The sequence below is a fragment of the Hermetia illucens genome, chromosome 4, assembly GCF_905115235.1.
Source record: "Hermetia illucens chromosome 4, iHerIll2.2.curated.20191125, whole genome shotgun sequence".
NCBI classification, from domain to species: domain Eukaryota; kingdom Metazoa; phylum Arthropoda; class Insecta; order Diptera; family Stratiomyidae; genus Hermetia; species Hermetia illucens.
This window is the reverse complement of record NC_051852.1, coordinates 8,182,624-8,209,232: the sequence shown is the minus strand read 5'-3', so window position 1 is coordinate 8,209,232 and position 26,609 is coordinate 8,182,624. Positions and strand designations below refer to the sequence as shown.

The 26,609-nt window shown below is 45.3% G+C and overlaps 1 protein-coding gene across 1 annotated transcript; it reads right to left on the bottom strand.

Annotated features, from left to right (window-relative positions):
• Positions 1-293: 293 nt before the first annotated feature.
• Positions 294-26,323, bottom strand: LOC119653593 (ras-related protein Rab-35). Its single transcript, XM_038058342.1, has 3 exons — positions 25,687-26,323; positions 8,534-8,833; positions 294-1,890 (listed from the first exon to the last, which is right to left on the bottom strand). The coding sequence occupies exons 1-3, from the start codon at positions 25,736-25,738 to the stop codon at positions 1,640-1,642; spliced, it is 603 nt and encodes a 200-aa protein (XP_037914270.1). The 5' UTR covers positions 25,739-26,323; the 3' UTR covers positions 294-1,639.
• Positions 26,324-26,609: the final 286 nt, after the last annotated feature.

Genomic DNA, 26,609 nt, shown 5'->3' with positions numbered 1-26,609 from the left:
GGAGGAGTACGAAACCTCTCCTTCTGGGACAGTGTCCGGCACTTGTGCAAAATAGGTCGAGGCATCTGGGAGAACACTTAATACCAGATGCAAAGCTGAAAGATCTGGAAGTAGGGAACATACTAAAGTTCCTAACGGTTATAGGCCTGCTTGAGATACTATGATCAATAGGTACACTATTACCAGTAAAAGGGGCACAATAGTTCTTCAAGGACGCGGTGCGACTTTCCCTTAACAGAATAATAATAATAACCAATGTAAATAAATTTATAACGATATAAACAATAACTTCATTGATTGCACCTATAAATAATATTTATTTAATACAAATACATATTAATGCGTTTGATTTTTAATTACAAAGTATAAAACTCACAAAACGTGGTCAATTTTCTTTTCATTTTCAAAGGCAATTCAGCGAAACTATGAGACTGACAAGCGAAATGAAAACTTGTGTTAACAATAAATGAGTTCCAAGCATTGATATATCGGTTTCATTGTTCTCCATGCTTACATTGATGCTCTGTCCGCGACGCGATAATATGGGAACAATAGTTTCTAAAGGGTTTTGTAGGGCCAGAGAAGCTATAGTATAAATTCATATTTCTTCAAATAGAAAATTAGTAAATGCAGCTTTCCTGTTGATAACGAATGTGTCTAGCGAGTCCCGAATTCTAAATTTATTGTACATTGAAACAGATTATTGAATCAATCTATATCTACTGCCTGGAGGTTGTCCAGAGAATTAATTACGAGAATATGATTGCCTTTGAGAAGGGATCGGAATTATTCGAGTTGAGATCTCTGAAACGGAAGAAAGCGCTCTTTAAATAAATGAGCATTGCTTCCTTCGAATTAAAGATCAAGTTACATTGCACGAGTCTTAGTTTCAGCTCCAAGATATGTATACTTTCGCGTTGCGGTTTTGGACAGAGAATCAAGTAACAATGGTTACACCTTTCAAAATTAGAAGCAATTTTAACTTACACGATTCATTCCTAAAACGAATATTACACGATATAATTTTCGTAAAAGTGTAACAGGTTCATTTTCGCAATATCACACTTGTTTTTCTTTTATAAATTAAAGAAATTAATTGATATGGTTGTCTGAATTAGAATTGCAACATACACAATTAGCGACGTATTGCAAGAAAGGTCTAGCGAAACTAAGTCTGATTCTAGATAACATCTTTTCAGTGCAGGTAATTGTGTATTGTCATGCATTTCTAAAAAGATTTGCAAAGTAGAATTTCCGGAAAACTTGTACACTTTTCTTTTATGCATTACAATACACCACGTTCAATGCGCTTTGTAAGCGAAACTAGAAATAATCCCGACATGTATTAAAATTCGCTATAGTAAAAAGTAGTTTACATGTAATCCACCATAACTGGATTAAAACGAAAGGAATGGTGTAAAATACTTGTCTATTTCAAAAAGCTGGTAAAAAGTTTTCCATTACATTATTCCTAAACAATGTTTTTCGCTTCATAACAGTTCATGTTCCTAAGCTTTACGATTTAATTTTATGATCACCAAAAAAAAAAAAAATGTTTTGTTCGTTCTCGATTAGTTTATTTTTTATACTTTTATTATTTTTTATGTTTTTCATTAAAAAAATGGTAATAAATTTACAACTAGCAACATCGACTTTTATGCTTTTTCCCCGGCTTCAGATGTATCGTTTCATTTGTATTCTGAGCATTTTGCGCATTTTGTTGTAGCTTATGTTTTAGGACTTGTCGTGTTATTGCAAGAAACATTTTTTCAACGTTGATGTTGTCTTTGGCAGATGTTTCATATAACTCAATGTCCATTTGTCGTGCGAAACGCTGCGCATCCTCGGTTAATACAACTTTACGGGCGGGATCATCGTTTTTATTGCCAACTGAAAAATACCATAAAATTTATAGAAAGGTCTTTATCAAGAATCTCGAAGGACAAATTAGAAGGAATTGTGTTAGATTGTTGCACATGAAATGGCCGATTTGGCAATCAAGTGAAATTAGTTGCGATTTTGCTGTATCAAACCAGCACCAGTTGGGGTTTACTCAATTTCCCCAAAAATATGGTAATATACTATTATTAACTTAATTTGAATGGATATCGATATGGAGAGTATTTTGAGGCCTGGGCACCATATAGAGGCAGTTTCATGAATTTTTCAGATCTTTCGGCTGGGTAGTTTCTGAGAATGAGTCCGTTAAAGAAATCATCACTTTCCACCCCTTCAACCTAGAAGGATATCACTCACTGCACGTCTGGGGGTCCACAGTTCCCACCTTCTTACCAAATTTCGTGTCAATCGGTATAGCCGTTTCTGAGAAAAGTGCTTGTGACAGACAGACAGATCTGTGCGGAGTTGCCAAATCTCCCATCAGGCACGTCCCTTCGTGCGGATAAGGGAATGCTCGGCGGATGCGTAGGAATATGCACATATACGCATTTGGAGGTGTGCGTGTATGGGCATGCTTATGCGCAGGCCGGGTAGGTGGGAAGTAAACGCCCGCCTGTGGATAAAAATTGGCTATGGGAAGGATACCCAGAAATGAAACGAAACATGGAGGAACAGAAGGAGAATAAAGTTACGGTGCAGGGCTTCGGAAACCCAGTACCGGCGGCTTTTGGGAGTTGGCAAGCAGGCTCCCGACCGTCGATATCCCTCGACTGCAGTGCCTCGGTGGTGGATTACTTGACCACCGTTGCATCGAATACGACAAGTAGTTTGGAGAAAGGCATTTAAAAGGAGTACATCACTCCCGAGAATGTCGGTTCAAACGACACGAAAAGATGCCCCACAAACTGGTCATTTATTTGCCCATAGTGGGGTAACTACACCTGGTCGGAACACGCCGCAGGACTTAGTGTTTGATCCATTTAAGAGAAGCTCGACGATCGTGCGATGTCCTCCGAAATCAACCTTGATGAAGGAAGGAAATCAGGGAGCTCGCGGAAGGCTAATAAATACGTAAGCGCCCAATGGGAAAGCCAAGCGGAGGAGCCATGTCAGAGTCCGGACCAATCGTTTGCCCTACTCCGAAGGAAAATAGTAGAGTTGTCTGAATTTATTAAGGACAAACACAACGTGCACCAGGCCATTAAAAACATGGTGCGTACCATTCGTGTATTATACAATGATGCCAAGGAAGAAAAAAATGCCTCGAAGAAATCAAGCGTCACCCAGGCAACACAAGTGACACCCCCTCAAAATATAAAAGGCGGTAAGCTTGAAAAGAGGAGTAGAGAGGGTGCGAATGATTCTTTCGTGCAAAAGGGAAGTCAAACAAAGTTGCCAAAATCTTGGAAACTACGGCGCCAGCTCCAATCGACCCAAGGGAGGCAAAGCCTCAAAAGGGAACCAAGGAAGCATGGACCAAGGTTGTCGGAAGAAAAAATATGACACAGAAAAGAAGATTACGGCCCGAATTAATCATCATCTCAAAAAAAGGGGATATGACTTACGTCGATATCCTTAGGAAGGTCAAATTCGATCCTGAGCTGATGGACCTTGGAGAAAACGTCAGCCGAATCAGACGCTCCCAAAAAGGAGACTTGATGCTGGAGCTGAAGAAGTCTCCGGGCAAAACGGTGGAAAATTTCCTCGGCAAGGTGGAGAAGTCCTTAGGAGAAGAAGCTCAAGTACGGGCCAGAAAGCAGGAGATTGTCATACAATGTAAGGACATTGACGAAATCACGACCAAGGAGGATATCCACGACGCCTTAGAAAAGCAGTTTGGACCACTTGGCTTGCAACATTCCGCAATCAGGGGACTGAGGAAGGCATACGGAGGCACGCAAACGGCAACCATAAACTTATCAGCTGCAGCAGCGTTCAAACTGCTGGCGGTTGGAAAAGTAAAAATAGGTTGGGTCGACTCAGGGAGCAGGTGTCCCTTAAGGGCTGCTTTAGATGCTTGGAATTTGGCCACATAGCGGCGAAGTGCACCGGTGACTGTGGCAGGTCAAAAAGTTACAGAAAATGTGGGAAAGAAGGCCATATGTTCAGGGAGTGCAAGGCTGAGCCTGAATGTATGCTTTGCAAGGAAAAAAAGAGCGTCGACTGTCGGCACGTTGCAGGCAGCAGCAGATGCCCAGTGCTTAGGAGAGCCTTGAATGCAGTAAAGAAATCAGGTTGGTACAAATCAACCTCAACCACTGCGAGGCAGCGCTAGACCTTCTCTCGCAGACCATCTATGAGAAGGGAATCGAAGCTGCCATAATCAGCGAGCGTTATCGCAACAATAAGAGCGGTGCCTGGACTGCAGATGTAACTGGCAAGGCGGCAATATGGGCGTGTGGAAATCAAGCCATTCAAGAAGTGATGGAGTTTCCAGAAGTTGGATTCGTCAGGGCAAAAATAGCTGGTATCTGTATATATAGTTGCTATCCTCCACCAAGCGCGACGATAACAGAATTCGAAGGAATGCTAGGAAGATCATAGTTGGTGATTTCAACGCGTGGGCCGTGGATTGGGGCAGTCGCACTACGAACACCAGGGGCCGTATCCTGCTCGAGGCTTTCGCGGAGTTAGACTTGATGCTTGCCAACACATGAAACGTTTCAACTTTTCGTGGGACAGGGTCGGGCTCAATAATCGATCTGGCATATGTGAGTACCACATTGGCGAGGAGAATGACATGGCTTGTCAGTGAGCATTATACTCACAGCGACCACCAAGCGATTTTCCTCCAGATCGAATATGGGCCATGCGTCGATGTGCGTTCCCGTGAGGCTGGAAACCGGGGCTGGTCCGTGAAAGGGCTTGAGGAGGATGCATTCATAGAGATGCTATTGGGAGGCCAAAATCCCGGTGGTGCGGCTACGGAAAATGTAGAGCAAATGATGGGACGCGTAACGAGAGCAGGCTTAAGCAGGCTGTACGGACCAGCAAGTGAAAATGCTTCAAGGAACTTTGCACAGAGGCAGACCAAAGCCCCTGGGGAAAGCGTACAGGATAGTTATGAAGAAGATGAGAGGGCGAACATCACAACTGACCTGCCCGCATCTTCTGCTCGATATCGTGACGGCGCTCTTCCCCCCGGATAAAGGGGAACACAAACAGCACAAGCAAGCATTGGACGTCTACACCATACCTACGGTAACTGAGGAGGAACTTACGCAAATTTGCCGGAGAATTGATGATAACAAAGCACCCGGTCTGGATGCTGTTAACAATAGAGCCCTTAAAAACGCTGTTAAGACCAGACCCGACTGGTTTATCAGCGTGTTTGAAACATGCATGATAGAAGGAGTTTTCCCCGACCGGTGGAAGAGGCAAAAACTACTTTTGCTCCCGAAGCCGAATAAGCACCCAGGACACCCATCATCATACCGGCCGATTTGCCTTATCGACACGGCAGGAAAGATGCTCGAAAGGGTCATCTAGAACAGACTGCTCCCTATCATCGAATATAAGGATGGATTATCGGAGCGACAATTTGGATTTCGTCAAGTCCACTCAACGATCGACGCCGTAAACATTGTTTTGAAGCTGGCTTGAGATGCGATTTCGTCTAAAAAATGTTGTCCCGTGGTGACGTTGGACATCCAAAATCCATTCAATTCCGCAAGCTGGGAGTGGATAAAAAGCTCACTGGCTAAAACAGGTGTCCCGAGTTATTTGACTAAGCTCCTCAACAGTTACCTTCCGGAGAGGTCACTTTGGTACGACACGGATGAGGGATCCAAGCAGTACACCGTCACCGCAGGAGTACCACAGGGCTAAGTGGTACGTCATGTACAATGGGGCCCTTGTCCTTCCCGTGCCAAAGGAGGCTAGGATAATCGGTTTCGCAGATGATCTAGCTGTGGTTGTCGTCGCGAAACAACCTGAAGACGTTGAAATGTTCGCTAACGAAACCATTAGCGCCATAAAAGCGTGGCTGGAGATGGTTCAGCTTGATCTTACCCAACAAAAGACGGAGGCGGTCTTGATTACCAATCGCAGGAAGAGGAATAGGGTTAATATTCGTGTTGGTGGTCACGTCATCACTTCGAAACCGGTTATCAAATACCTAGGGGTGATGATTGACGCTAAAATCAATTTCAAGGGACATCTGGACTATGCCTGTGAGAAAGCGGCAAATACCAGCGTATCATTAGCGCGGATGATGCCTAACATTGGAGGCCCAAGATACAGTCGCAGATTACTTGTGGCCGGAGTGGTTCGCTCCACACTATTATACGTGGCACCAGTTTGGAAGGAAACACTAGCGTGTGAGAGTAATCGTAGGAGGATAAATATGACTTACCGCTTAGTGGCGTTAAGGGTGTTCAGCGCCTTCAGAATAATATCAGCCGAGGTAGCGTGTGTTATTGCGGGAATGATCCCGATAGACATTCTGGCAAGCGAGACACGCTGCCTGTACGAGACAAGGAAAATGAATCCTCTTGAAAAGGATGCAGAATACCGAAAGGCGGCAAGGCGAGAATCGCTGGAAAAGTGGCAGAAACGGTGCGACGACTCGCAGAGGCGTCGCTGGATCCATAGTTTGATTCCCCGTATTGAGGAGTGGATCCAGCGACGACACGGTGAGATTAACTACCATCTGACGCAATTCCTGTCAGGACATGGTGGTTACAGGAAGTACCTGCACCAATTCAGTCTGGATGATTCTCCCTTGTCTCCTGAATGTGGTTGCACACCTGAGGACCCGGAGCATGTTATGTTCCAGTGTCCATGATTTCTCTCAGAAAGGAGGAGTCTGGAACACTCCCTGAAAACCAACCTAAGCCCGCAGAACATCGTCGGGGAAATGTTGAAGTCGGAGAGAAACTGTTGTGCGGTGAACTCCGCAATCAAAAGAATACAAGAGAAACTTGGAAGAGCGGAGCGTGCAAGGAGGACGCGAAGGACGGAAGGCTTGGTCGCTTAAAGCGCAGTCCACCCCACGAAGTAATACTTTGCGGCGATCCGCGGGGAAGGAAAAAAGAGAAAGTGGGGATGGTTTTAGTGGCAGCTACAACCTGGCGCGGCAGTGTCTTTATAAAATTGCCAGCTCCATCCATAAAAAAAAAGACAGACAGACAGAGGGCCAAGGGGATATGGACCGAAGTCGAAAAAGTGACTGCAGCCATCGGAAAGAAGATTAGGCAGGAAGAAGTCATCCGAAAGAATGAACGCGAGAGGAGCACGAATATTAACATGAGCGCAGAATAAATTCTGATCCAGCCCCGCGACATAATATGGTAGTCCCGCGGGGAGAGTGGAAGGAGAAAGAGGTGGTTTTAGTGGGTAAGAGTCCCACATAACCGTGTGGCAGCAGCCTGCGGTAGCTTTTGAAGTGTGCCACGTTCCATCGGAAAAAAAGACAGACAGACAGACATTGAACCGATTTTAATAAGGTTTTGTTTTGCAAACAAAGCCTTAAAAAGGATGGAATAGAACCAAGAACGTATACTTTTTTCTGTATGAGCTCAAACTCGGTCATAAAGCAGCGGAGGCGACCAAGAACATTAACAGCGCATTTGGAGTTGATACGGTAAGCGAACGAACCACACGGCGATGGTTCGAAAAATTCCGGTCAGGCGACGTAAACCTTCAAAGTGAGCCACGAGCACATCCAGGACCATCGATTAACAACGGCGAGCTGCGTGTGCTAGTCGAATCCGACATACGTCAGTCTGTGAGAGACATTGCAGAGAAACTGCGCGTACACTATTCGACAGTTTCCCGGCACTTGCCACTACTTGGAAAGGTGAAAAAGCTCGACAAATGGGTTTCGCATGCCCTTACGGAGCAAAACGTGTCGCTTCGAATGGAAATTTGCAGTTCTTTACTCAACCGCAACAGGAGCGATCCCTTTTTGCACAGAATAGTGACATGTGATGAGAAGTGGATATTATACGACAATCTTCGCCGATCAGCACAATGGCTAGATGCTGATGAGCCACCGAAGCATATGCCGAAAGCGAGCCTTCATCCGATGAAGGTAATGGTGACTGTTTGGTGGTCTATAGCTGGAGTTATCCACTATTCTTTTTTGGCACCTGGAGAAACGATAAATGCACAGAAATACTGTGCCCAACTCGAGGAAATGCACCAAAAATTGAGTATTCAATGGCCGAGACTGGTCAACAGAGATGGTATGATACTCCTTCACGACAATGAAGGACCTCATGGATCCAGAACAACGGTTCAAAAGTTCAACGAATTGCAGTATGAGGCTCTGGTGGATGAGCACCATATTTGCCGAACCTTTCGTCAACCGGCTACCACTTTTTTAAGCATTTGGATCATTTTTTGGCGGAAAAACAATTTAGGTACGAAGAGGCTGTCAAAATTGCCTTCGACGAATTTATCAACACCTGACAGTTGGACTTCTACGAAACTGGCATACATGCTCTTGAATATCACTGGGAGAAGTGTTTTGAATCGATTGGCACCTATTTTGATTAAATAAATACAAACCAAAACGACCATTTCATTTGCAACAACCTAATACAATGAATCACACCAACCAATTAATTATGATAAATCTGAATGGAATCTACATCTATAGTAGACAAAAACCTTGTAGCCATCAACTTACCTAAAATCTTATTCACGACGTCACAATTATGCTCGATTTCTTGCAGCCATCGTCGGACATTCGCAAATGAGTCACCATTCGTTACATCATATACAATTATAACACCGTGCGTCCCACGGTAGTACGTACTGGTTATCGTCCGAAATCTTTCCTGTCCAGCAGTATCCCATATTTGTAGTTTGACCCGCTGACCATCTATCACCACCGTACGAATCTTAAAATCAACGCCAATTGTTGTTATATAACTACCAGAGAACATATCGTCTGAAAACCTAATGAGTAGAGATGATTTTCCAACACCTGTTCAGGAGAAAAGAGAAAAGGTTTCAGATGAAATAAGATATTCGTTCTTGTTTGATTCTTTGTTTGGAAATTTAATTTGAATGCGAAGTAGGCTAGCTCTGTGGAGCACTCAAAAATCATAAATTCCAATGTAATGGGCTTCAGGTAAACATTGGCGAAATCTGAGATACTAAGAGACGGTTTATAGCTGACTAAATGGAAATGCTTATCGGTTTATCGTTAAATTATTGGAACACAATATGAAAAGAAAAAATCACAGTTTCATCATAAGGGAACACGCAATATTCGCTCGATACAAAATTGTCTCCCCGGTCTTATGAGGTGGTACGATTTTTTTAGATAATCTCCAGCATCTGGATTAGTGTGGAGGAATATTCGAGCATCAGGATTTTGGTTATGTTACCCATCACCTTGAACTAATGTACCACTGTGATCAAAAAGTAAGGCGAATTTGTTTATAAAATGTAAATTCTTTATCTATTCTTCCAAATCAATTCCATCTCCTTCAAAATAATCCCCATCCGATAAAACGCACTTTTGCCAACGCTTTTTCCAGTCCTGGATACAGTGGGAATTGTCCTTTTTCGGTATAGCCTTCAAGGCCTTTTTTGATTCGGTTTTTAGCTCCTCAATCCTGTCAAAATGACATCCCCGTATTGGCCTTTTGAGTTTGCTGAATAGTCAGAAGTCGCACGGAGCCAAATCAGGCGAATACGGTGGTTGCGGAATGATATGAGTCGAGTTTTTTTGGCAAAAATGCCGCGAAGAACCAATGCTTTTTTTCCAAAAAATTTTGGCACCAATCGAGACACAAAACATCCTTCACAATGGTTTGTGCTGGGCCAAATGAAATTCCAACACTATCAACGAGGTCTCTAATTGTCAATAGACGATTTTCAAGCACCAGATCTTTGATATTTTGGTCGTGGCCCTCGTCGGTGGAGGTTGATGGTCGTCCAGAGCGTTCTCGGCCCGCTTTGAACTCGTTGTACCACTTATAAAGCCTACAAAAAAGTTCTGTCGGTTTTTTGTTTAAATTTGAAGCTTTATTGTGAAAAATTGGTTATACATTCATTGTTCAAAGTATTGCCCATCGCTAGCCACAACTTTGTTCCATCTTTCAGGCAACTCATAGATACCATCCCGCCAAAAATTAGCCGGCTTGGCCGCTATCCACTCATCGAGCCATTTTTTGAGTTCGTCGTAATTGGAGAAGTGCTAGTCAGCCAGGCCATGCTGCATCGACCGGAACAAATAGTAATCAGAAGGAGCAATGTCTGGAGAGTACGGCGGGTGGGGTAGAAGTTCCCATTTCAACGTTTCTAGATATGTTTTAACGGGCTGTGCAACATGTGGACGAGCATTGTCATGTTGCAAAATAACTTTATCATGCCTTTGCTGGTATTGCGGCCGTTTTTTCTTGAGTTCGCGGCTCAAACGCATCATTTGACGTCGGTAGAGTTTGCCCGTGACTGTTTCGTTCGGTTTTAGCAGCTCATAGTATATCACACCCAGCTGGTTCCACCATATACACAGCATGATCTTCTCACCATGAATATTCGCTTTGGCCGTCGATGATGAGGAATGGCCGAGGTATCCCCACGTTGCCCGACGCTTGGGATTGTCGTAATGGATCCACTTTTCATCGTCAGTAACTATTCGATGCAGAAAACCCTTCCTTTCTTGTCGTTGAAGCAGTTGTTCGCACGTGAAAAAACGGCGTTCGACGTCCCTTGGCTTCAGTTCATATGGAACCCAATTTCCGACCTTTCCGATCATTCCCATTGCTTTTAAACGGTGGGAAATGGCTTGCTGAGTGACTCCAAGTGTTTTCCAAGTTCTTCTTGCGTTTGCGATGGATCTTGGTCGAGCAATGCCTCTAATTCTTCATCTTCAAAAATTGTTGGCCGTCCGGCGCGCTCTTCGTCTTCCAAGTCAAAATTGCCACTTTTAAACCGTCCAAACCACCTCTGACACGTTCGCTCAGATAGAGCATGGTCACCATAAACTTCCACCAAAATGCGATGACTTTCGGTTGCTTTTTTCTTCATTTTGAAATAATAAAGTAGAAATCCCCGCAAAAACACATTATTTGGTACAAAATTGGCCATTTTCGTTGATGAAAAAAGTATTGTTGTTTACACTTCAATTAAATAATTTATACTGACGTTTGTGCCTATTGACAGTAGCTTTCCGATGAATGTTTGGAAATGTGGATGAATGGAATAAAAAACAAGCTACCCCATCTATTGTGAAAACCGACAGAACTTATTTGTAGGCCTAATATAAACATCTTTTTGTGCCATAGTTTGATCACCAAAAGCCTTCCGCAACATTTTCAACGTGTCCGCACAAGAATATTCGTTCCGCAAACAAAATTTCATGTAAGTTTTTTTGCACAATAAAATCATCCATTGTAAAACTCGAAAAATTCACTTTTGGTTGTTTACAAAAACACGTGTAACTCGAAGATAATTAAAACTTTTGACAAACAGACGCCTGACAAAGGTTATAGATAGTCCTACCAACCTAGGAAAAAAATTTACTTTCTTTCCTAATGCCCGGGAGTTTTAAATGTCAATTTTACCTTACTTTTTTATCACAGTAGTATAACTTAGTAAGGGATTACATGGATACTAACAAGACTTCATAATTTCTGGTTGGCAAGTCAAAATTCAGGGGGCGTCTATTTAGGTCAGGAAAACAAGCCATCCTCCTTTTCGTTATTCTAAAGCTTGCTTTAAGCCTTGGCTTTGGTCAACGCACACCTCCAGTCGACTTTTGCCGTCGAATGCATTTAGCTATCTATTGTTATCCCCTCCGTCCATTAAATTCTCAGGCTCCTCAGCGAACTCCCAACTATCTTGTGATTTACTCTGCCGTTACTTTTCCTCAGTCTATGTTCCCTCTCCTTCCTCCGAATCCCTCCCGATAGTGGATGTAACCTGCCCCGCATCGCCTACCATTCCACTTCTTACCCTTATCCTTGCCAAACCTCATTGGCAAACTTGATGCCAATGTCGGACCTGGATACGATGGTCTTCCAAACCTCTTTTTGCTTAAAACTGGTAAGTCCATCTCTCTTCCCCTACCCCTTAACTAACTCTCGAAGCATATAATTTTCCCGGCTTGTGGAAAGAGGCTCTCATCATCCCTATACACAAAAGTGACGATCGTAAACTTGCCGAGAATTATCGTCCCATTTCCCTTCTCTTCTCCTGTTCCAAAATCTTGGAAAGATATGTCAGCGACTGGTTGTCCGCCCACTTTGGCCACCAAATAGTGAAAGAGTAACACGGCTTCGTTAAGCGTAGGTCCACTGCCTCCAACCTGCTTGACTTTACCAACTTTGTCGCGAAATGTCTAAATTCACGGCAAAAAGTACATACCATTTACACTGATTTCGCTAAGCCTTCGACACTGTAAATCACATGATGCTTCTATCCAAACTCTCGTCTCTAGGCGTTCCCATACCACTTGCTTTATGGCTTGCCTGTTACCATTCCAACCGATCCTCACGTGTCTCTTTGGACGGCTGCACTTCCCGCTCCTGCTCCTCCTTCTCTGGCGTCCCACAGGGATCTATTCTGGGCCCTTTGTTATTTTTATTTTTTATTAACGACCTTCCCCGCCGTCTCCCCTTCTAAATTGTCGCTGTTTGCTCTATGCAGACGACCTTAAGCTGTTTTCCGCATTATCGTCGCCTAAGGACAGTGTTTCCCTTCAATCTAACTCTGGTTCGTCGGTGCTCGACTAATGGTTTAGCGCTAAACTTCAGAAAGTGTCACTCTATGTGTTATTCCCTAAAATCCTCAACCACTTCTCTCTCCTACTCTCTTAACGGACATTTCTTATGCTACTTAAATTCCAGTCAAGACCTCGGAATCACTTTCGACAATAAGCTCCGCTTTGACACCCATTGCCTCGAAGTCACCACCTCGCTCGTCCTCTGATTTTGACTAGATTCAACCCTTTTTAGCTCCCTTCAATTTCCTCATGAGGAATACCCTCGAGTACTGCTCCATGATCTGGTCACCCTTCCGTAACTGTGATTGTCTTGTCCTTGAAAATGTGCAACGTAAATTCACCTGTTCCCTCTTCTTCCAGAAAAGCTTCCCTCGTGTGGACTACCCCTCCCGCCTCCGCTTTCTGAACCTTCCTTTCCTGCAACAGCATAGACCCTATCTGGATCTATGCATATTTTCTAAACTTTCCTCGGGCCTGATGGACAGCTCCGCCGCTAACGACATCACCTGCCGTCCTGCGCCTTATAACACACGTGACGCAGACATTTTCAACGTGCCCTTTGCAGAGCTCGGCTTGGTCCTTTTAATTTCTCTACTTTAAGTAGTTTTAAGCATAAGGTAAAGACTATTGCTTTCTCCTTCTCCTGAGGACAATAAGTAATTACAGTTTACTCTGTTTGTTATCCATAAAATTAGATACATAAATTAATCTTTTCAATTCTCTGACTGGACCATTTCCGCCAATCATCTTCTTGAATTCTTTTCCTATTGTCCATACATAGTAAGATACAGACCCATTGGAGACAATGTACTTTTCTAGTAGTGATGATTTTGGCGGTCAAAAGGTAGTATAGGTACCCACGATGGAGCATAAAATCTGGAATACGCCTGCTGAACCAACACCACCGAACCCTATCTCCATCTCCACGTGGTAATCACTGGGAGTTGTTTTTTCATGAAAAATTGCAGACGGAGAAGGATGAAGGCGATTCTGCCGCGCTTAAAAATGCGACCAATTGCACTAATTGGTCATCCAGGTTGGGGGTTGGGTAGGGCTGACAACCCTACATAGAAAACCGATGTTGCAAAGCCACAGAAGGAGCGTCGGGCAGGATGGACTTTAAAACGACGAACCTGGCAACGACAACGGAATGACAATTTGCGCGTTTTCTCATGGAACGTGCGCTCCCTGTACAAACCGAATGCTGTTCAGCAGCTAGCCGATACTCTGTCCCAATATAAGGCTGATGCAACAACATTACAGGAGATGCGTTGGACAGGGACTGGTTTCCGGTCTGCAGAGTCGGAGAAGGAGCTGGTCCCAAGTATGATATCAAAATCATATTGGAAATTTCAAAAGCCAAGTAGAAACGGAGCCCGTATTTGAGCGATACGTCGGCTCCCATAGCTTATATAGGGATACCAATGATAACGGACTGCGGATCATTCAGTTAGTAGTATAACACGAAGTGGTTGTTGGAAATATCTGGTTTGCGCGGAGAGCGGTCCCCAAACATACGTGGGCCTCTACAGACGGGACCACTTTCAACCAAATTGACCAAGTGCTGATCAAACGCCGTCACCTCTCAGCCTTGATGAATGTTAGAACGTATAGGGGGGAGGGGCGCAATATAGATGGGGATCGCTTTCTCGTTGGCATAGCGCCCCGAGCTCGAATAACAACAGCACCTAGAATCCCCACACAGCTCTCCGCAACACCTATAAGAGAAAAATGGATGCCGCAATAGCCGCAGTCAACAGAGATCTGATCTTCACAATCACCTAAAGAACGTTATCATAAATACGGCCACAAACATACTTGGCCCCAACCGCAAAAAGAGTCGGAACGGTTGGTTTGACGATGAATGTAAGATAGCAACGGAACGGAAGAATGTTGCATACTGAGTAATGCTGCATTCTCAGCATTTTCAAAGAACGGGCACGAACTCCGGCGAACGGAGAAGCGACTTCACAGACGGAAAAAGGAAGCCTGGGAGAAACAACAGGTCTGTGAACTCGAAAAGTACAGGGAGCAACCGCACCAGGCGCGGAAGTTTTACCAAATCAGCAGGATGCCTTATACACCTCGATGCTCATCCTGCCGAGACAAAGAGGGAAATCTGATTTCCAACAGAATGGGCATATTGAAGCGATAGGTTGAGTAATTTGATGAACTACTGAACAACCAGAACATCGGCGAGTTGGAGGTCCCGCCAACTGAAAACGACGGACAAATACTGCCACCGCCAAATATAGAGGAAACAGTCCGTGCAATTCATCGGCTTAAAAATCGTAAGTCGCCAGGAGCCGATGGAATTACAGTCGAATTGGTTAAATATGGAGGCAACCAATTACAGCAAGTGGTTCATCAACTTGTGCTCAATGTGTGGGACAGCGAATGCCTGACGACGGCAAAGAGGCATTATCTGCCTCATACATAAAAAGGGAGATATTGCACAGTGCAGCGATTATAGAGGTATCACGTTGCTGAGTACCATCGATAAGATATTCTCCTCTATCTTACTAAGCCTGATAGCCCCATCCGCCCAGAACATCACTGGCCCATACCAAAGAGGCTTCACTCCAGGGAAATCTGCAAGAGATCAGATTTTCTCTCTGCGGCAAGCGATGGAATAACTGTTGGAATATGGACTTCAGTTGTACCATCTTTTCATGGGATTTAACGTCGCCTATGCCAGCATAGCCAGGTTGAAACTGTACACGGCGATGAGAGAATTCGGTACCCCGACGAAATTGATAAGACTGACTAGGCTGACCCTGATCAATGTGCGAGGCCAGATAAAAGCAGCACTCTCAAGACCATTCGACATCAACAATGGTCTACGACAAGGAGATGTCCTATCATCCGTTTTCTTTAACCTGGTCCTCGAGAAAGTGCTCCGCGAAGCTGAGGTAAATTGCGAACTATTGCCCGCGTTCGAGAGAAGAATCTACCGAGGAATTTTTGGCCCCCCACTAGACGATTCCGTAGCTTACATAACGAAGAAATCTATGAGCGATACCACGACTGTTGTGTGACTGGTTGTGGATAAAATCTGGCGATGGACCAGTCACCTAATCCGCATGGCTGAGGATGATCCAGCCCGGAAAGTCTATAAGGGAAATATCTATGGTTGAAAAGGAAAACGAGGCATACCCTGCCTGAAATGGAGCGATGACGTAGGTCAGGACGCCAGACAGCTTATAGGGATATCGAATATCGAATTGGTGGACCTTGGCGCAAAACCGAGGTGTCTGGAATTCCTTACTAAGGCAGGCCTAGACCGGACACCGGTTGTCGCGCCGTTGATGATAATGATGATTAAATTGAGAGCAATCCTTCTTTTCGATTCTCTGCTCGAACTCTAACTGACACCGAAAAATAGTTTTGCGATGTCAAGCCGTCACGATTCACACACCTTCGTGCGTCGAACAGGCAAGTTGCTCGTTCTGCCGCAATTCCATGAATAGACATGGTCCACTTCACACGGATACTCCGTGCGGCAGGTTGTGCTCTCCTTCAGTACAGCCGGTATCGCTCTGCTACAAGGATATGAGGGAGTTCTGATGATGATGCATACCCACAATGTGTTATGAACTACATATAAGGGAGCAAACAACAACCAATAACTACTTCGACCGCGTTGTTCCCAGGGTACAAGCGGTGTCTGATGAATTGCCTCTGCCGTGGACGAAACTGCAAGTCGTCTATATTTTTTGAATTTGGATTCTACCCTATAACAGAGGGGTCCGCGGATCAGAAACAGAGAAAGTAAATTTCTTTCCAATTAGTCTGGTCGGCCATCAAGTGGATGGTGGACTCAGGACTCCTTTATATCCCTAAAAAATTGTGAATAAACGAGGTTTTTGAGCTGGAGATACGTTGTGAGACATTTTAAGTGATCTCGAGTATAAAAATGATACGAATTACTGAGGGGCTTAAGTGCATTGTTTTTTTATGGCTTATCGGGATTTTCTCCAAAGACAGGCAACTGTGTACGAATCCACCGGAGTTACGAAATATCTGGATTGCATTGTACCTTATTGGGTGGATCACCATTTGGTCTCATGATGTAAAAAAATTGATGAATGTGCTTTGCAACAGATCTCTGGGCGACAATTTAATTCATGACTAAAAGCAATGATGCTGGCGTATAAAAGTAGACAAGAACCTTAGCCCAATCTTCGGTACAATTGACATCATCTAAGACACGAACGTTCACCGCTATAAGCCGTTTGCTTTTTCAACTACGATTTTTTCTATGAGGAATAATAATAAACAAATTTATGAAATATTAGGTTGGGGACAAAGTAATGTCGTATTTTGTCAATAGATGGCGACATTTAAACATATCTTGTGTTGTACTTATTGCATCGGGTCATAATATACGGCGACTTGAAGGCGACAATCTGGACTACAGGTGTCTCTTTGATAGTTTTATGATCGTACGTTTCAGTCTCAAGTTATAGCGCGTCAAAGATGGAGTCCACCAAGCAAGAAATTCGTCATATTTTACATTTTTACTACCTGAGAGGTAAAAATGCAACGAAGGCGGCCGAAAAAATTTGTGAAGTTTGTGGGTCCGATACTGTAACGATTCGCACAGCACAGCGTTGTTTTGATCGATTTCGTTCTGGTGTAGTGGATGTCGAAGATACACCCCGTACTGGTAGGCCAATCGTCGTAGAAACCGATAAAATACTCGAAATCATCGGATAGTCCGGATTGGCCAGGAACTGGATAAGGACCATAAAACCGTTTGGACCATTTGCAGAAGATTGGATTCCAAAAAAAGCTGGATGTTTGAGTGCCATACGAGTTGACGGAAAAAAATCTCTTGCACCGAATCAACGAATGTGATGCAATGCTGAAACGGAACGAATTCAACCCATTTTTGAAGCGGATGGTGACTGGTGATGAAAAGTGGTTCACGTATGAAAATCTCAAGCAAAAAAGATCGTGGCCGAAGCGCGGCGAGCCGGCCCAAACCATGGCCAAGCCCGGATTGACGGCCAGGAAGGTTTTGCTGTGTGTTTGGTGGGATTGGAATACAAACTAAACACTACATAAGATTCTCCACAGGGTGAGGTATTACCACCACTAATGTGGAGTCTGAAGGGTTCAATAGGAAGATCCTTCTTTAATAGGATGCAATCTGCATTAAGAATTCGGTGAATGAAGCGAGACTGCGCCTCAATCCAGCCAAGGCCACCATAATACCATCCACTAGGAAGCCGAAGCTTGATCATCCAAGTTTGACTACCTGGCATACGGGTTAAACCAGAAACGGAAGTCAAATATTTGGGAATCCCTCTATACTCCCCACAACCAAGGACTGACCAATAGTATAAACCAGCCACTGATTACCTGGTACACTGACGAATCCCCCTTAGCAAAAGGAATAGGTTCCAAACTCATTGGCTCGAGAGAAACTTACTCTGATCCAATGGGAATGCACACTAGCATATTTCAGGGGGAAATATATGCCTTCTTCAATCTCCAAAGGAACTGTTGACAAGCGACTATCAAGACACTTGGGTTCAACCAAATGAACTTCCCTGAATAGATAGCGGAGAAGCTGACGAGAAAAGGAGCACGGATAGATCCCTTCTGCAGAATCAGCTTCATGGCTGTGGCGATGAAGAATGCAGAGAAACAGTTGAGCGAATTTGACTTGGCGAACCTACCAGGAATGAAATAGTGCAGACTTTTCGTGCGGGATTTTAAACCCAAGCGTTCACACGTTTGAGTAAATATCACAAAAAAAGCATCCGGATAACAGTAGGAATACTAACTGGTTATTGTAGGCTAAAAAATATTAAAACTAAAGAGGATTCAACAAATGGAATATGCCTTCCCGTATATGGATAGGCTCTGAGAGTGTTGATACAATCAGATGAATGCACTAATAAGGTGCTATGCCTCCCTTCCATGACTGGTCTTGAGGTGTGTATTGACCCTTCCACTAATAACGGACGTTATGAATTTGTGAAAGGTTGGTAAGCAAGTAATTGGTCTTCTGTCTGCGGGGTCCTACAGCGCGCTCTTTTTAGGGGTAAGTTAGGTAATCTTCGCAGTGAGGAAAGGTGGATATTCCTCCACCGACAGATGACCTCAATTGCATGTGCCAATTGACCATGTATACTGGTGAACCTATTGTCCCAGAAGTATTGCACCCGATCTAGACCTGGGAGCCTTCAGTCCTTCGAACTGTTTATGGCTCGTCGAACCTCATCTTCGGTAACATCCACAAAATTCATGCCAGGTGAAGTGGCCCGCTGACTGCCATCGGTAGTAATCCATTCAGCATGCTGGACGGTTAACCACCAAAGTCAACCCAAATATTTAATCCTATTCGTTACCGAAAACTGCATTGTCTGGACGCTCTGTTGGGATTCGTTGAGTGATCTGAAAAAGTTTCGCCGGTTCCTCGCGTACATTACATTCTAGACATGTCTGGAGTAACTTTCGCCTTCGACTTTTGTATGTCCAGAATTTCAACTACGGATGCCTCACTGGGGATGCCATAGTTCCGGTAAACTCTCTGGACCCGTCTGTTGGTATTACCAGAGATTTTTGACGGACAATTTGAGCTTAGACTGAGGTCACCTTCACATTCTTCTGAGAAATGATCCTATGATTGGTATAGTTGACATAAAGTTTCCATCGGCGGTACCTGTGGAAGCCAAAGTATTTCCAATGGGCAAACATTTACCATTGGCCAAAGAGTTGTCAGCGTGCAGATGAAGTCGTTTCAGAAAACCAACTAAGGATGAACCTCTTCGAAGAAATCGTCGCAAACAAATCACTCCACTATGAGCTGCTCAACTATGGCCAGACCCTCAATTCGGTCTTCTACCGTGAGCAACTCGACGGTTTGAAGCAGGCGATTGACCAGAAGGGGCCAGGATTGGTCAGTAGGAATGGTGTTTTGTTCCACAACGCTCGGCCTCACACATTTGTGGCGCGGCAGGATCTGCAGCATTCGAAATTTATTTCGGATGTTGCGGATGCGGACGGGTAGATGGCGCGGAACTCTCCACTCACTCATTTTCGGAACGCACCAGGGGAGTGGAGAATTAGCGGTGGAAAAATGCCGTTGGTTGGGACAGTGAGGACCGCATGGAAATAAGCCGGTCTCTTCGGTTCCCAACCGCGGCGGCGAACTGATCTTTGTTTTTTTTCTTCTTCTATTTCGCTATTAAATAAATTTATTATAATTGAAAATTATCTTCAGAAGTAAACACCTAGAAATTATAATATCGCTTAGTATAATTCAAGTCAAAGATTGTGATCAAATCAGAACAGTGGTGACCCCGACACTAGAGCCCGCATAAGCGCCGCCGCCACAGACATCGACAACGCAGCAACGGCGGAAAATTAGGTTAGGTGTTTCGTATCGCGGGTTCTCCATTTCCTTGGTGGTGTTTTTGGTCTGCGCTGGAGAGCGTCCGCTTCGGTCGTAATTTTCTCTGTCCGTGCGTGCATTTGTGGGTGCGGCCTGCCGTGTCGGAGTAAAATTCACCGCGTTTCGTTATAAATGCACCGCGTCTGCAATACAACTCGTACTTTTCGTTAAACAAGATGTCGTTTGACAGCAAAGACGCGGCAGGCCCATCGGACACGCAAGTGACCGCCCTCGCCATACGCGTTCCTCCGTTTTGGAGGCGGAACCCGGAACTGTGGTTCGTGCATTTGGAAGCGCAGTTCCAAATGTCCGGCATCACATCGGACGCGACCCGTTTCAACTACGCGGTGGTCGGCCTGGACGAAGAGTCCATTCTTATGGTGTCGGACGTAGTGAAGTCGGCATCATACACTCAGCTCAAGAGTGAGTTGATCAGGGGCCTGTCGGCAAGCGAGTCGGCAAAATTAGACCACTTGCTGGCGGGTTTAACGTTGGGTGATCGAACTCCCAGCCAATTGCTTCGCGAAATGAGGCAATTGGGTGGGAGCAAGATTGGCGACGACCTGATCAAGTCGCTCTGGCTGCGACGGCTTCCGGAGGGCACCCAGGCGATACTAGCTTGCGTTTCCGGTTCCTTGGAGGAACTGGCAGCGACGGCCGACCAGGTACAGGAAGTGTACGTTCGACCAACCATAGCGGCCGTTCAACCACAGTCGGGTGAGGTGAGCGACTTACGGTGCGAGATAGCGGCTTTAACGGCCAGCGTGGCCGAGATGCGGGCGACGTTGGACGCTCAGCGTTCGAGTGCCAGATCGCGAGCTCGCTCACGGTCTGCCACACGAAAAGGGCGTTCGGGTAGCAGGTCGTCAAGACAGCCTGCGGACAAAGCTATTTGCTGGTACCATCTGAGATTCGGTGATAAAGCGACAAGATGTACGCTACCTTGTAAATTCGCACCTACCGCAAAAAAACTAGGTCCGCGGGGGGTCTTGGCGACGGCCACCCAGAGCGCAGCGCCACGTCGCCTAACTATTTTCGACCCCCTCAGCAGGCGCAACTACCTCGTCGACACGGGTGCGGAGGTTTCGGTTCTTCCCGTACCCCGGCATCATCGACTTTATCCACAACCTCTCAAACTGGCGGCAGCAAATTCCTCCCGCATCAATACTTACGGGTACAGGCAAGTGGACGTGAGTCTTGGCTTGCGTAGGACGTTTTCGTGGCGTTTCATCCTGGCGGATGTCAGCTTCCCCATATTAGGCGCAGACTTCTTGTGTCACTATGGGTTGCTGGTAGACATGCAAAATAAGTCCCTTATAGACTCCACAACCAACCTTAATTCGTCGGGCCAAATGGTATCTCACGCTGACAATAACCTTTCCGTTCTTTTGGAAGACATCACCGACTCTCGTGTTCGGACACTCCTCCAAAATTTCAGCCAGATTACTACCGAGTGTAGTCTCTCGAAACCAGTGAAGCACAATGTGCAGCACCACATAAATACTACTGGTTCCCCGATTTTCTCGAAGGTGCGTCCTCTACCACCCCAGAAACTGGCTATCGCGCGGAAAGATTTTGAACAACTTGTTCAACAGGGTATCTGTAGGCCCTCAAACAGTTGTTGGTCTTCCCCTTTACATATGATCCCTAAGCCAAATGGCGTCCCTGTGGGGATTACAGAAGGCTAAACGCACAGACTGTTCCTGACCGATATCCGATTCCACTCATCCACGACTTTGCGCATCACCTCGCGAATTGCCGCATCTTTTCGACCTTGGCCAAGGCATACCACCAAATCCCAGTAGCTCCTGAAGACATTCCAAAGACGGCAATATGCACACCCTTTGGACTCTTCGAGTTCACCCGAATGACTTTCGGATTGTGCAATGCGGCGCTAACCTTTCAAAGGTTCATTCACTCATTTCTGTTTCGTTTATTTGGATGATGTTTTGGTCGCTTCTTCCACTGAGAGTCTGAGCACTTAGCCTATCTCGAGTGCATTTTTCAACGTCTCCTTGAGGTCGGTTTAGTCCTAAACGTTGAGAAATGCAAATTCCTTCAACAACAGGTGAGATTCCTCGGCCACTCCATTTCCTCTGAAGGAATACAGCCCGACCCAGACAAGGTGCAAGCAATCACAAGCTTCCCGCGTCCAAAAACAGTGAGGGAGTTGAGGAGGTTCTTGGGCATGCTAAACTTTTACCGTCGTTTCCTGCCCAAGGCCGCCCATCACCAGTCCGTTTTGAACGCGTACTTGTCTGGCCCCAAAACAAAAGACACACGAGAGATTGTGTGGTCTGAAGAGGCTGTCCGCGTGTTCAATCAATCCCGACAGCAGCTGGCTGATGCTACACTTTTGGCATTTCCTCAGCAAGATGCACCCCTAGCCGTTTTTGTTGATGCCTCTGACATCGCAGTAGGTGCTGCCCTTCACCAAAAGGTGGATCAAGTTTGGCAGCCGTTGAGCTTCTTCTCGAAACAGTTGAATCCCGCTCAACGGAACTACAGTACCTACGATCGCGAACTGCTCGCCGCGTACTTGTCCATCAAATACTTCCGTTTCTCCCTAGAAGGCAGGCCGTTCACAGTGTTCACGGACCATAAGCCTCTCACGTTTGCTTTGAAACAAAAGCCCGACAAAGCGTCCCCTCGTCAGTTTCGACACCTGAGCTTCATAAGCCAGTTCACGTCAGACATCCAGCACGTGTCCGGCAAGGACAACATAGTTGCTGACGCTTTGTCTCGTGTCTCCGAGGTTAACATCCCCGCCTCACTCGATTTCTCGGCTATTGCCAAGGCGCAGGAGGATGACGCAGCACTTCAGAGCCTCAAGTCCAACCCCAAATACAAATTTCGGGAGTTGCCCATCTTCGGCTCAAACCTCTCGCTCTGCTGCGAAGACTCGGAAAAGGGACCTCGGCCATACATTCCGGCCACATTTCGCAAGGAAGTGTTCCACGCAGTTCACGACTTGGCGCACCCCGGCATCAGGACAACAAACCGGTTAGTCACCGGAAAATGCTTCTGGCCCTCCATGAACAAGGATATCAATTCCTGGGCCAGAGAGTGCATCGCATGCCAAAAGTGTAAAGTCTCCAGGCATGTAAGGAAAGAAGTGGGCTCATTCCCCCGCACTACCAAGCGTTTCCACACCATACACCTCGACATAATAGGGCCTTTGCGGGACTCGCACGGTTACAAGTATTGCCTCACAATCATCGACAGGTTCACGCGGTGGCCTGAGGCAATACCTCTGAAAGACATTACGGCGCAATCTTGTGCCGAAGCCCTCTGCCGAGAGTGGATACCTCGCTTTGGCGTCCCTGCAGTGGTCATCACTGACCAGGGAATGCAATTTGAGTCCACCCTTTTCTCGGAGTTAGGCAAACTCCTGGGTTTAAACGCCAGCGGACTACGGCATACCACCCGCAATCCAATGGGGTGCTGGAACGTTGGCACCGGACGCTGAAAGCCGCCATTATGGCATGCGACGACCCGTCCTGGACTCAAGTCTTGCCCCTCGTCCTACTCGGCCTTCGTACAACCCGCCGAGAGGAATTTGCTGCCAGCCCCGCGGAGCTGGTATACGGGGAGAACCCAAGACTCCCAAGCGATCCGGTCTTCGACAAGAGATCGGGTCTCACGGAGTCGGGGTTGGTGCGTCTGCTGAGGGACAATCTCCGACGCATCAAAGCGCCACCACCCACTCGACACTCGTCCATACCTGCTTGTTCGCCCAAGGAACTGGACACATGCACACACGTGCTGATCAGGACGGATGCCGTCCGGAAGCCACTGCAACCTCCATATGAGGGCCCGTACCGCGTTCTCGAGAGGGGAGAACATTTCTTCCAGCTCGAGATCGGTGGTCACAAAAAGGCGGTCTCTTTGTCCAGGCTGAAAACCGTGTGCGCCCCGAAGCAGTGTCGTGTCCGCTTTGTGGATTAACGGCGAACGAAGTTCCGGGATCCGTCGCCGAAATCCCCTAGGTTTCGTCTGGGAGCGGAGTGATGTGGCGCGGCAGGATCTGCAGCATTCGAAATTTATTTCGGATGTTGCGGATGCGGACGGGTAGATGGCGCGGAACTCTCCACTCACTCATTTTCGGAACGCACCAGGGGAGTGGAGAATTAGCGGTGGAAAAATGCCGTTGGTTGGGACAGTGAGGACCGCATGGAAATAAGCCGGTCTCTTCGGTTCCCAACCGCGGCGGCGAACTGATCTTTGTTTTTTTTCTTCTTCTATTTCGCTATTAAATAAATTTATTATAATTGAAAATTATCTTCAGAAGTAAACACCTAGAAATTATAATATCGCTTAGTATAATTCAAGTCAAAGATTGTGATCAAATCAGAACACATTTTTGATGACCCGCCAGAAGCTACGGGAGCTCGGTTGGGATGTCCTATCGCACCTACCGTATAGTTCGGACCTGGCACCGAGTGATTACCATCTCTTCCGATCCATGCAAAACGATGTTGGTGCTACTAAGTTCGCCTCAAAAGAGGCTTGCGAAAACTGGAGGGGACAATGGAGTTGCCTTCTAAATGGCAACAAGTTTGCAAACAAAACGGCGCATATTTGACTTAAATCGGATAATTCTAAGTATGTTAAATAAAGCGTTAAAATTCGATCACAAATACATTACTTTTTCCCCAACCCAATAGTTTTTATCACACTCGCACTTCTCACCCGGTTAAATTCAATATCAAAATCTCATGACGAGTTCCATTCCTGCATCCATAGGCGCGCAAATACCACAATTGCCAGCACAGCGTTTGGAGATCATGTGAAGTTTTTGGTGTTATTTTCAATTCCCCAGACGAAGTGTATTTTTCAACCTGCCAAGCGTGTACATATGTAAATGCATGAGTACATACATAGCGTATGGATATCATGAGATTTTGATTCGTGTCGAGATGAGATGGATGAGATTAAATGGAAAGCAAGAGTGTGCGGCTAAATGATTTCAGCTTTTATCGCTGTTGCATTTCAGTAGTGACGTAGAGAAAGTGTAGTTTGGAAAATTATGTAATTTGGTGTTATTGCAGAAGATGTAAATTGCGGATGGGGAGGAGGTTTAGGGGGTTACAAAGCAATTGGGGCGCGGAAGGATTCTCTGTCGTTCTCAAGGAGATTTGGAGGCAAAATTGTGTTAGCTTCTGTGCCTGAGTTGCTTAGAACTGAGGGGTTTGGATGGGATATATCTATCCGCCCCTATAACTAAGCCAGTTAGGATCATGCTGTAGTATGTAGGGGACTCCCCAAATAAGGAAATGAGTCCGGCGTTTGCTGGCACAGACACTTGATAAGATCGCTCCAAGCATGCCTTTCTGCCCACTGAGCAGTTCTGGAGCCATGCGTTTCGCTGATAAGCTCGCGACAGACCCTTGGATTACTCTTTCCGATCCAGATAAGGCAATGACCGTTTGGCCAGCGTTTCTGGACTTCTATTATCAGCAACGATCCCAATGCCTACTTGACGCCCTAAACCGGGTATGAAGCCCACGCTCGGCACACACGCCGACATCGAGTTTTCTCAGACAATTTGAACGTAATTCACAACAATTCATTCAGTCGGAATTCATTCTCTGGATTTCACGATGAAAACCTCACAAAACATTTTTAGATATGAAACATTCTGTGACGGATTAGGTGCCTACAAGGAAGTGGGATGCAATGCACGCGAACTCACCGCTGTCACCGATTATAAGCAGCTTGAACAGATGGTCGTAGTCTCGGGCCATTTTCTATGATAAATTAATATATTTACTTCACACAAAACTAACGGAAATCAACAGCGACTGCACGAACAAAAAATAACTAAAGCAAAAAAATAAAATCTTTTTTTTTTTGCAAAAATTTTAATTTGACAATTGCATTTACGCACGCACACGCACACACACATCCGACAATCAAATTGTCACTTTTCAGCAATATATCTTTATCTCATTCGAACTTTTTCACTTGTCACATTTCCGATCTCACTCTTGCAGTGCACTTTTTTGAAAACACTGGCGCGCTCCTATACCATCTTCACGTAAACACACACACAAACACGTCGTCTTGATATGAGTAATATTTTTCTTATTTACAATCACTTTTTCGAGAACTTTGAAGACAAAAAATTATGTTTGCGCCTGATATTAAGTCACCATACGATTGAATGATCAATTAACTGACTCGGAAGACAAATGGTCAAGTTTGTTTGAATGTTTAAGATATTTGATTGTGATTAATTAAGAAAGAAATCACGAAGAATTAAGGACAAATCGCACGGTAACCACGGTCGAGTACAGGCGGACATTTTGACTTTGACGTGACGGATTTGACTGAATATGGATGGAGTGGGTATTGTTAGTTGGTTTCAAATTGGAATTCGGGTTTGGGCGTTGTTTCGTGATGGGGCAATGCTGAGTTCTTTTAATATTGAAATTAATGGTTAATTGCTGTAAATATAAATTTCCATTTAATTATAACTGAGAATTTCGGATTACGTCAATAAAATTTTCTCAATCCATAAATTATTGAAATTAACCAATGCCTCCAATTAGATACCAACCAACTCTACCGAAATGCCACCTACCTTTCAATTTCCCTATTACCAATTCCATAATA